Here is a 12,222-nt window from a genome sequence, read left to right on the forward strand (position 1 = left end):
TTTGAGGTCCTGATCCTTAGTGTTTGACACATGCTGCAGCGGTCAGAAATAACGTTCTGAACTTGCTGTGGTATTTAGTAGAGCTAATCGGACCCTTTCACAGAGAACAGCGCCCCAGAAAATGATCCTGGAAAAAGTGTGTGTAATTGTCACGGTAGATGAGGACGGACAGATCTGCTGCTCAGGACTGAGTGCTGGAAGAGAGGATAGAAAACAGGGATGGGAGCATCAGTGCTACATGGGGCTCGTGTGCCACTGAGCAGCTCCTAATGCCTTTCTAGGGTGAAGGTGTAGGAGCGAGGAGGCACTGATAGGGCTGGAGAGAGGGAAGGAGGATGGAAACGAGAGGAGAAAGGTGCTTCAGAGGTGGGGTGGCTGTGAGCGTGCTGTTAAGAACGAACACAAACGAGGGGAGACAGCCAGGGAGCGAGTCAAGGCGCGCGGACGGGAGCCGGACGCCACGAGCGTCCCGGGGCTGCGGGAGCTCTCCTCCCTCAGCGCCCGCTCAGCCTGCAGCCCCTCAGAGCGCTGGGGGTGGGGGGCGGCCCGGCGCGTGCCCCGCAGCCTCCCAACGGTCACGGCGTTTCAAACGCTCCCGCGCGAGCCGACCCCTCCGCCCGCTGCTCCCGCCCGCGGGGGGCGGGGCCGCCGGGGAGAAAGCGCGCGCCGGGCGAGAGGCGCCCATTGGCTCCCGTCCGCGGGGTTGGCGCAGTGGCGCAGCGCGGGCCGGCCCCTCCTCCTCCCCGCTCTCGGCGCGAAGTGGGTGCTCGGCACCAGAGGCCGTCACCGAGCCGCTCCATTGGCTGCCGGCCGCGTCCGTCACCGCCGAGGTCCGGTCCGTTCGCCGCCGGGCGGCGCAGGTCGCTCTTTCTGATTGGTCATCGCGCCCGTCGATCGCGCCCGAGTCTCCGCCCCCACAGATGAGTCGCGGGCGGTTCCAATTGCGCGTTCCTATTGGCTGCGCGGGCGCGGGGGGCGTGCGCGGCGGGCGGGGCTCCCGGCGCCCCCTTTGTGTGGGCACCAGTAGCCGGCCGAGCTCCCGAGAAGCAGCCGCCGCCATTTTGTGCGTGTCTGTGTTTTCCCCCACCCCCGCTCCCCTCTCCGCGGCGGCCGGGACGCCCCGCGCCTTCTGCCGGGCAGGCGAGGCGAAGCCAAGGCCTCGGGCCGGGCCTCGGGAGCCACCGGGGGCCGCGAAGCCGCGCCGCTCGCAGCGAGAGAGGGGGAAAGAAGCAGCAAAACGGAAAAGGGGGGGAACGAGCCTTCGGCGCTGCCCCCCGACGGGAGGAGGAGTCTCAGCGCCAGGCCCAGGCGCGGCACCGGCATGGAGAACTCACAGCTCTGCAAGCTGTTCATCGGCGGCCTCAACGTGCAGACCACGGAGGCCGGGCTGCGGGAGCACTTCGCGGCCTACGGCACGCTGACCGACTGCGTGGTGGTGCTCAACCCGCAGACCAAGCGCTCCCGCTGCTTCGGCTTCGTCACGTACTCGGCGGTGGAGGAGGCGGACGCCGCCATGGCCGCCTCTCCTCACGCCGTGGACGGGAACTCGGTGGAGCTGAAGCGCGCCGTGTCCCGGGAGGACTCGGCCAAACCCGGCGCCCACGCGAAGGTGAAGAAGCTCTTCGTGGGCGGCCTGAAGGGGGACGTGGGCGAAGGGGACCTGGTGCAGCACTTCAGCCAGTTCGGCCCGGTGGAGAAGGCCGAGATCATCGCCGACAAGCAGAGCGGCAAGAAGCGCGGCTTCGGCTTCGTCTACTTCCAGAACCACGACGCGGCCGACAAAGCGGCCGTGGTGAAGTTCCACCCGATCCAGGGCCACCGCGTGGAGGTGAAGAAGGCCGTGCCCAAGGAGGACATCCAGGCGGGCGGGGGCGGCTCCGCGCGGCCCTCGCGGGGCGGCCGGGGAGGAGGACGGGGTCGGGGCGGCGGCGGATCCGGTAACCGGGACCACAACGGGCTGTCCAAGGGCGGCGGCGGCTACAACAGCTACGGCGGCTACGGCGGAGGGGGCGGCGGCGGCTACGGCGGCTACGGCGGCGGCTCCTACGGCGGCGGAGGGGGAGGCGGCGACTACGGCAACGGGTACGGCGGGTTCGGCAGCTACAGCCAGCACCAGTCCTCCTACGGCCCCATGAAGAGCGGCGGAGGAGGGGGCGGAGGGGGCGGCAACTGGGGGGGCCGCAGTAACAGTGGACCGTACAGAGGAGGTTACGGCGGGGGAGGGTACGGGGGCGGCTCGTTCTGAGCCGGAGCGCCCGAACCCATTGGGGGCGGTGCGCGGAGCCCCTCCCTTTGGGCCGGGGCGGCTTCTCGACGGTTTCTCCCTCGCCCGCCGAAGGGCAGCTCCTTTTAAATGCCTCCCCGCTGCGGGAGCAGCTCCTAAATGCCCCCTGGGGGCCGCCTCTGCTGCCTGGGCCACTTCTTTCTCTCTGAAGATGGACCGGGCCCCACACACACATACTTTGTGTTACAGTCATTGATGGACTCTATTTTTTTATTATTACTTGGACCTCGGTCGTTTTTATACTAGCAACGAAAAATGTCTTGTTTTAATTTGCTTTTTTTGGGGGGGTACGGGGTGGGAAGCGTCTTGCCGATCTGGAGTAACAACCGGGGAGGGCTGTGGGGAATTCCTTTGTTGTAAGGACTCGATACCTGGCTACTACGTTTTTTTCTACAAAGCCTACTCGGATCCCATGACTGAAGTTAACGTTTCTGTAAAGGAGGAAAAAAAAAATCGTTTTTACGTTTTTTATTTTTTAAATAAATCATTGTGTTCATTGATCTTTACATGTCTAATTTTTTTTTCCTAGGATCCATTCCGTACGGTTTAAGGCTTTTCTGGGTTTTAAGTGTTGCTCTGCTTTTAAATCTCTGTGTACTTAGAGTCAATATTTTGTTGCCAGTAAAGGTCCTGACTGACTTTTTTGCTCCCCCCCGCTGGATTTATTGGTTTCCAAGCACTCGGTGGAGAAATTGTTGCAGTATCAGCCCGTGGATGTGGTCTGTTTTTAAACACTCGTTCTCACTTGGCAGTCTGTGTGCATCCACCATCTTGTACCGGGCGGTTTGACGTGCTGACATGGTTGGTCAGTTTTTTCCTATAGGACTTTTCCATCAACGTATGTACTGTGTTTTGAAGAAACAGTTTGTGTTAAGCATGTGCTTCATTCATATAAAATGTTCCGAATTTCTGATGGCTTAGTTTCAAGTCCTCTTCTTGGTTTGTCTCTGTACGGTTCCTTCCAGGAAAGGGTCGGCATTTATCCCTTGATTAAATGCACACTGTTCTCATAGTTAACGGACTTCTCACTGAACTATTGTCCTACGTTAAAGTTCCCCGAGATCTCTGGCAGCTCCACCTACCGGAGGATGGCGGTCCGCTGCCTGCAGCACGAGGAACACTTTGCTTGTACCAGACCTGAAAGTTGCTTGATGCCGTTAGATGACTGGTGTAGAGCGCAATGAAACCTGCATGTGAATAAAGATGGGCTCTGTGAGTATTGACTGGGGAAAAAAAACAAACAGAAAGATTGCAATACTTGCCTCAGCACATTTCTTTCCTTTTTTTTTTTTTTTCATAATTGCAATTGCCCATAATATTTCAAAGAGTGATAATCTGTATGGGCAAAGTGCTATGAAAAATGAGCCAGCTAAGTGTACCGGTAACTTAGGTGCCAGTTGTAAAGCAAAAATATTTGTGTAGTCTGCTTGATTAACAAATGTATATTTGTAGCCCTTTCACGCAATAGAATTAAAGTTTGTTGTTTATTAAAAAGCATAATGTTTTAGGGGAAAACTGCCTTCCTGCATAGAAATATAGAATAGCAACGTTTATGGGTTTATGGATATCAAATAAAGAATTGAATTCCTTATATGCTTGAGTGAGAGTATGTATGATACGGGACGTGGATTTATAAGTACAAAGTTATTTTGACCTCAGGCTTCTGAGCACTTAGTCTTTAATGCTGATGCTGCGTGGGTCTGTGTCTTAAAAGCTGATCTTGATTTGCTCCAGATGTGCAAGATAGGTGTGTAAATCCTTGTGCCACTGGGCTGGAAGGTTGTGTGTGAAAATTCAAGGTATAGTCCGTCCTGAACGTCAGCCTAACCTGACTCTGATTTTAGTTGCAACATCTTGTTGCTATTAGAAATAAGTGTCAGCTAAATTAATTACCTGCTTAAGCATAAGTGAATAGGGCAACTTTTTGTATCATTGGGATTTAACTGAAGAGCAGAGTTTCCTCTTGAGTGTGATACTTGTGGTTCTTCAACAGTGAAACTGGTTCTCCTTGGCTTAGGTTCCAAGTAATTTGCTATTTGCATTTCTATTGTGTTCTTTTTTAATCTTAGAAGTTGGTTAGGCTCAGTATTGCTGTTGAAAGTGTGTGACACTTGAGAGAAGTGTTTGTGAAAGGCTGCGGTTGGTGAAGTACGGCTCATCCAGACAGCTTCAGGTGGTTGGTTGTATTTCAGTTCACTGAGCGGGATGGTTCTTGTTTTCTTACTTTGCAGTCTAAGACCACGTTGGACTGTCATTCCTGAGCTTCCCTGGGAGCACAGCTTTCCTTCTAGCAACCAAACTGAAGTGCTGTGTTCTGTGTCTTCTGTGAGTCTGGGCGTGTGAGCTGGGCTCTGAGGATGGACTGCCTTATTAGCCTTACTTGGGGACCACCTGGTTTTGAAAGAAGCAGTTAAATTCACTTCTGTGATGTGGCTTGTTATGTGGTTGGAGGGGTGGAGATTGGCTCATCAAGTGTAACTTTGTGGTATTTTTCATGTTACGTGCCATAAAACAACCTGTTGGTAGTAGGAAAAATATATATATATATTTGAAGCTGCTGCTTTTTGAACTTTGGCAGCTTTGCCAAGCAATAGCTTGACTTTGGGAATGGTGCTGGAGCGTGCTGTTAGGTTATCTGTGTGTAATGCTCCTCTTGGAGGACTGATGTCTTAGCATAAAAAGCAGATCCCAGAAATGGTACCTATGCTAGGGAGTGTGCTACCTCATGTGTATCTCAGAGGGCTGTCGCCTGTGTTAACTTCCAAAGACATCCCATAGGATGTTCTGTGGTGAGCGAGTCGAGGAGCTGGGCCTTGCTCTGCTCTGACCTCATCTCAGGGCAGCGGGGACTTTGTTGTGACAGTGCTGGAACATTGCCGAGGCTCGTGTAAGCAGTGGTTTAATAAGGAGCAGTAGTACTGGGGTGTACCAGGGAATATAAATAGATGTACAGGTCTTTGTGGGATAGCACTGAAGAAACAATGACTTAAAAGGTATATGTTGAGAAAGACTGAGTACTTTCCCCAGTAAATGGAAGACATCTGTTGGTAAATCTTTGCTTATGTATTTGATATTTAGCAGTTATGTGCCCTCTACATGGGCTCCTCTGAACAGAGGTGCGTGGAAAACCTGAAACAAAATGAAGGTATGTAGCTGGCATGCAAAAAAGCTTTAGACTGTTAAGTGACTCTGCAATGCTTTTAGGGAAAAAGAAATCAAGTTACGTTCAGTTTGCTGTTCTTTAGTTTGCAGTTCAGTTCAGGAGTGCAGGTGTCTGAAATTAACTTCATTCCTTCCTGAACTAAAAGGCCGCAGAGGATGGCTGGTTCCACCTCTGACAAACAACGTGAGAGCAGTGTTTACTGTTGAAGCTGAATGAAGTGCAGTAGTTTTAAGAAAACTTGGATGTTGTTTTTAAAGTCGGGGTGAGTAAAAAGGAATCCTCCAAAACAAAGCTCTGCAGGGTCTGCAGTACCGCACCGTGGCTGTGCTGTGATGTGCGTGCAGGTTTCAGTTCTGTATTCATTTCTGCTCGGAAGTACCATCTGTTCTTGATCCTGCATCTGGGATGAGCTGTGAATTTTATACGACTAATAAAATCAGCCTAGCATACGCTTTGTTAAAATGGATGGCCACTGCTTTAAAAAGAAACACGTTGAAGACCTGTATACGTAATGAACTGCCACCTGCACAGATCAATAGAGGTACATCTCTCTGTTCTTAACACTAGCTGGTGGAAAGGTAGTTTGGAATTGAGGCAACAGATGAGAACGCATTGATCTCCATAGATCTCCGTAGGTCACCAACTGTGGTTCAGCTGTCCTGCCCTTCAGGTTTGCATAGAAGACTTCAGTGGCCAATGTTTACTCTCCAGAGCTGAGGCTTTCAGGTCTGTGTGGTGTCCTTAAGTAGCTGCGGTGCTGTAGGCATTGGGCTCCCAGTTCTGTGTACTGGGCTGTCTGGGACCAGCAGGAGTGCTTAGGAGATGCAGTGGAACTGTATCAGATGCTTTGTGCACGTGTCACCTTAAAAATGGATGGGGTTGGAAGTACTGACAGTGGTTAAAAATGTGATTTAAAGTCCTTAAATCCTTTATGGTGTTTTTTTTTCCTCACAAAGTTGGATCCCCACTGTAAAGTGAACTTTGCTGTCACTTAACATTAAAAGTGCATAGTGGAGGTTGGAACACAGGTTTGTTATCCTGCTTTGTCAGCTGATACTGTTGTTGCAATATAATGGCATTCCTATTGCTACTGAGAAGGGTCTGAGTGGTGTCCAGGACCCCAACCTCCCACTCAAGTCTGAAAATAGAGTAGATTCTTTTTCTCTGTATCTCAGAACCCTTCTAAAATGCAGAAGTTCGGTTTAAATTGTTAATCTCAACAACAAACCCTAAATGAAAGGAAATCCAATCCCTTAAGGACAGAGTTGTGCTGTGTGAACGGCAAGCAGAAACGTGGTATGTTTTTGAGAGAGCAGCGTTTTGCTTCTGAAGTCTGAGATAATTGGTTTTCTAATAGAAAGCAAATTTCCAAGTGTGTTAGGAAGGATTGCTTGTCCTGAGGTAGCCATTATGCATTGGAGTTCATCACATAATCAGCAGTTTGTAGCATCTGTGGGATATGCATTTTGTTGAGGACCTCTGCTTCCTAAGCTGTCACACACAAGGAGGCACTTCTTGTATGTCAGCCCTTTGGAGTATGGCTGTGTGTGCGTGTCTATCATACACACACGGACAGCCTGGGTGAAGCTTAGTGGATGGAAAGTGAACCACCTCAGCCAGAGATGCAGTTTGCAGAGCAAACAGTGTTTTTAATCTTTTAAATCGTAACAGCTTCTGACACCTGATGTGTGCATCTCCTGAGGAGGACTTTTCTGCTTGTTGTTATATTTCATTACATGAATAAAACAATTGCACCTCTATTTGCACTTGACAACTCAAGAACATCAGCAGGAGCTCTGAGCCAGCACTGCTTGCTGCTTTTGATGGGCTTTTTTAGGTCTCCTGGTGAAATATTACTACTTTTCTTATTTCTGGTACACGTGTGTATACAGACATGCACAGAACCTCTGCTGCTCACCTTTAATGAGTATTTATTCCTAGTGCAGTATAAGTGCTGCTACTGACCGGTGTAAGGTTATGTCTTGCAACAAAATGAATCGGCTTTTTGCTGTGTATCTTTACTGAGTGTTTTCTGATGTGCTCACGTACACTTTTAAAGGAGCTGACAGCACTGGGTGCTTTCCTCCTTGATGTTCCCCTGACAAATGCTCATCTTCTCTACTTCCAGAACTCTTTCATTTCTGCAGTATGCGAAGCGGAGGAAATACGTATTCATTTTTGAACCAAGACCTCTGTATGGTTCTAAGAGTACTTTAATCATATCTATATTCCCCTTAGGAATGTCTCATCCATCTCATGGGATGGTGTGGAAGAAGTGCAGTGGAAATGCTGTAACGAGGCAGTAGTTTGATATGGATGAGACATTCTTCAGATGCTTTTACTTTCCTAAGTTGTTCTTTCTACTGCGTAGACTGAGCCCAGTTCAGAAGATCAGACACTTCAGGTACATGGTAAAGAAGGAAAAGAAGAGGAATTCAAGGTCTCTGTTCAATCTTTGCCTAAACTAAGCTAAATGTTACAACAGCATTTTCCTGAGTGTTCCCCAGCATAGCTGTTCTTAGCCGAGAGAAAAGTTGTGCTGAAAGCCTGTTAGGTGCTGTTGGCTATTGCTGTTATAGAGCACATTGAGCTCTGAGCACTGGCTAGTCTCAGATTACCAGCTATCCAACTAACCAAAGCTCCTTAACTTTGAAAACGAGATGCCAAGCCCTGTCAGACTAATAATGCCATCTGTCTGCAGCATCTGGATATTAACCCTCTTAGTCTGAGACGTACAGTTTCATTCCTGACTGCTTTCACAAATGGAAAATGCACTTTTGGTAAGGAGCTCCTCTTTAAAATTCAAACTATGGTGTGTTCACCACAGATAACTTTGATACATACTACATTAATTAAACAACTTCAGGTATCTCATGTGCAATGCAGTAATGAATCAAGACCAATTTAGCAAGCTAGCTGCACATGTGGCAAGATGCACGTTTGCTTACTACCATCAGTGTATCACTGATGATCACTGCAGGAAAAACTTCTTATCTGCAGAATAAGCTGAAGCATCTGAACACATTTCTATAGTTAAAATGCTGGCAATTGCATGGTATATGTTAACTTATGTCTCTCAAAGCCCTTGTATGTGCTGGAAATGCACTCTTTTGAATGGGATGGTGTGCAAAGACCTGAGAATAGCCAGTTGCTGTGTAATCCAGTCAGTATAAAAGACAGGTAATGTTTTAGTCACTTTAATTACAGTTTTACCTATGAGAGCTCCTTTCAGTCCTGATGGCAAGTTCAGGGCTTCTCACCTGCAGGGTGGCTGTAGTTACAGTTGCTAATGCCTCTGGCACGGGATATTTTGTAAAGTGCATCCTGCAAGAAAAGTAATGCTAAATTTTCTGTGTTAGAGTATTTTCATAGGTGTGTATCCTCCTGAGAAAGAGAGCTCCCCATGAGCACAAGGGAGGGCTCAAGTCTTCATAGTGAGTGACCTGCAGCAAATCACTCTGTATCTTTCCTTCTAGGCTCATGCATCTGTTATTTTCTTGAGTTTAAGAAAAAAATATCTTTTTCTGTAAATGTTGGGGTTGTTATTGGGAAGTTGTTTCTTCCACTTGCCCAGCACCAGCGAGGATCTGGGCTTGTGCTCTGAGGAATCACGTTCGTTTTCAAACCTCTTGTGGCATGAATCAGCACCACACATGTTTTGGAAGTGTTGGGTTGGGTTTGTGTGCAGCTAATGGCAATGGGAGCTCTTGTTTGCTGTGCACTTGGGAGCTAACTGAGAGAGCTGGGAACCATCATCTTTGGAAGGAAAGTTAAGAAGGAAGAGTTGGCCTAGAGCAGCTCTAGCACTACAACATGCCCCAAAGTGGCAAGGAGCTGGTGGTCTGTGCTATCTACATTCTCTAAGTGTGTGCTCTTTCTTCCCCATAGGGTCCGTGTCTGTTTGGAGAGAGGATGAGAAGATGGAACCCTGAAAAGCACACCATGAATGTTCTGTAAGTGAACAGAAGTCCCAGCTGAACCTTTGATGTACAGTTCCCATCTGGATATGCTATGGAGGTTGAGCAGAAAAAAAGGTAGAATCTCAAGCAGGAGAACTAAGGACAATCCGTTATCTGCCAGGAAGCCATGCTGCATGGGACTGCTTTTTCTGTTCAGGTAAAACAGTGTGCCTGTGGGAAGCAATCCTTCATTCAAATTTTTCATCTGTGTGGTTTACTCATTCTTACCAACATTGCGGCACATTGTGTTAGAATACAGGTGTGATGGGCTGCGTTTCTTGGCTTTGCAAAGAACAAAAAGGGAAATTCTTGAACAAAATTCAGGAAGATGGTGAGGTAATGAGTGTACAAGGAGTAATAACAAACAGACCTTGATTAGCACAGGGAGCTCCTGAATTAGCATGGGCTTATTTGTGCCAGTCTCTGTGTTACAGTGTACAAATATAAATCAAGCTGTGTAGCATCTTTATGAAACACGTGGTTTCCTCTTATTACTGAAGGTAGTCATGAAAGAAGAAAGGGATATATTAAAAAGAATCACATTAAGATGATCTGTTTGCGTGGACCATACCTTAAGTTTTTGCTCAAGTTCACATGACTGCCCTGTAGTGAAAACAGGATGCTTCAGTTGGAACAGAAATGGGAGGCAAAACCAGGGAAGCATTAAGCAGAAAGACTCAGCAGCATTTTGGCCACCTGAATACCAACCTTTACCTTTGTTCAAGTGTCCACAACAGTTTTTACAGCTTTCTTCCTGAATGCTATTTTTTCCTTTTGTGTGCTCTATTCTAAACCATAGAATCTGTGTGAAAATCTTCCAGCAGGTCTCTGATACAGACGTGAGGTGATAAGAGGCAGGAAGCTCGTGCTGCTGGTGTAGCTGGCTGCGGGTGACATCAGTGTTTTATACTACAGGAAAGAACAGGAGGAGGAGCAGGGAGGCTGTTTTTGCTAATTGTTACTGCTGGGCAGGATGAGCAATTCAACAGCTCCTGCTTCAGAAATGACAGCCTGGGGTGAAGGTGGCCAGTTGTTACTATTCTAAAGTTGGCAACATTACAACGAAGCTCTTGGGGTAAGACCACCATTCTTATAGGAATGGTGATTAAAGATTAAAGGAAAACATGTTTCATAAACTGTTATTTTGCTGGCGTGTGGCAGACAGGAGCGTGGAAATGGCACAGCTGCCAGCAGAGGGCTGCAGGAGGAGGCTGGGAGTGGGAACAGCGTTGCAGCACCTGTGCTGGGAGCAGGACGTGGGGCTGGTCCTGGTGTGTGTGCTCTGCTTCTTGCCAACAGCATCCTTCAGGGAACGCTGCTTGGCGGTGACTCTTCCCTCTTAATCTTTCAGAACGCTGGTGATTGCAGCTCAGGGCAGGTCTCTGCCTAGGAGGTCTCCTCAAGCTTCTTTTTGAGCCCTGGGTCCTTCATCCCATTCTATGAAATGTATGTATTTGTCTTTTAAAAAGTGAATAAATGATGTAGGCTGAGAAAACACAGCCCTGAAAAGCTTATGTGAATGCAGTGCTTTATCTACGCCCTTCACAGCTCTTCAGTGCAGAAGCCGTAGTGTTTTAAGGAAGCTGAAAATAATGTGATGGATTACACAACTAAAAAGAAGAGCTTCTGAATATAGGAAATTGGTTTTGGTATGGTACTTTGGAACCTGTGCATTACTATATACCTGGAAACGGGTGCATGCAGGGGAGGGAAGGGTTACTGAATCACTGTGCAGTAAACTGCCCCTGTGGTTCATGGCTCCTGTCCTTTGCCTTGCAGAGCCAGAGGGGATTTGTTTTCCCCAGTCTTGTTGCAGAGAGAAGTGGAATGCTTTCTGCTGGGTTCTGGGCAGCAGAGACCTTTCTGGTTTCTGCTGAAGCTTTCGAGTTTGACAGGGCACTGTTTGTGTGTTGGTGCTAACCAAGAATTAAGTTCTCAGAAACACCATGTGCTTTACTTACATCTCAGGGTTAAACAACTTGCCAGGCTTTGGGCTGGGAGAAAGGTTTGGATCAGATTGGCAGGGACTGTTTCTATTCCCTCTCTTCCTGGCATTCTTACTGAGTAGTTCCTCACTGTTGTGGGGTCCCTGGCAATGCTCTGACCTCTCCTCGTCTATCCCTGTGGCTCATTGGAGTTGTGGGGTTTGGCCATCTCCTGTAGATCCAAAGATTGCCACAGGGATCTGGGAAGGTTTTGGTGAGCCAGGGTGTGTGGCATGGACTGAATGGGTGTCCTATGGACCTTTCAATACTGAGTGTTGGTTATACAGTTGCCTGTGGCTGGGAGTAGATTAAATATCCCAGGTAGCACTGCATTTCTGCTACTAGGAATCCTTGAAAGCACCTGAAAGATTTCCACACATCACATGTAGTTAATCCCTTTTTAAAGGTTTTGGTTTTTTTTTGAAGATACCATTCTTTGCACTTTAAAACAAGCAGGCAGTGGGGTTATCCATCGTAATTATCTTGCAAGGCTGCTATAAAGATAATGTCTGTTTAGTGGAACACACATTTGTCCCATCCCAGTCACGACTGCTCACTGATTGCTCTTTCCAGGTGCCGGGCTTTACCTTGCTCTGGTTGCATTTGTGCAGTACAGCGGTGCATGGTTGGGTAGCACACGTGGGAAGGCACTGCTGGCGTGGTACAATCTGTCTGCCCAGATCCCAGAGCTAGCATGCCTGAAGTATGGATTTTTTTGGTGAAAGCCTAGTATTTAATAACCGTGTTAATAAAAATACGCAGGCACTTGGCAGAAATTTCAGGACACGCTCATGCATTTGAACATTTTACGTTTATCGAAGGACTCACATA

General features: G+C 48.3%; 2 protein-coding genes across 12 annotated transcripts in view; both read left to right on the forward strand.

The window, feature by feature from the left end:
• Positions 1 to 12,222, forward strand: part of KLHL3 (kelch like family member 3) — a 113,542-nt gene that overhangs the window by 58,315 nt on the left and 43,005 nt on the right. For all 11 annotated transcript variants that reach the window (XR_005839639.1, XR_005839641.1, XR_005839640.1 and 8 more), the window contains one exon: positions 9,336 to 9,563. Coding sequence is in view for 8 of the 11 variants with exons in the window: in XM_046900465.1 (XP_046756421.1) it covers positions 9,433 to 9,563 (131 nt within the window). In the remaining 3 variants the exon portion in view is untranslated. The remainder of the gene's footprint in view (positions 1 to 9,335; positions 9,564 to 12,222) is intronic.
• RBMXL3 (RNA binding motif protein, X-linked like 3) lies at positions 1,023 to 2,784 on the forward strand. Its single transcript, XM_040647225.2, has one exon. The coding sequence runs from the start codon at positions 1,322 to 1,324 to the stop codon at positions 2,243 to 2,245; it is 924 nt and encodes a 307-aa protein (XP_040503159.1). The 5' UTR covers positions 1,023 to 1,321; the 3' UTR covers positions 2,246 to 2,784.

Source organism: Gallus gallus, chromosome 13 (genome assembly GCF_016699485.2).
Source record: "Gallus gallus isolate bGalGal1 chromosome 13, bGalGal1.mat.broiler.GRCg7b, whole genome shotgun sequence".
Lineage (NCBI taxonomy): Eukaryota > Metazoa > Chordata > Aves > Galliformes > Phasianidae > Gallus > Gallus gallus.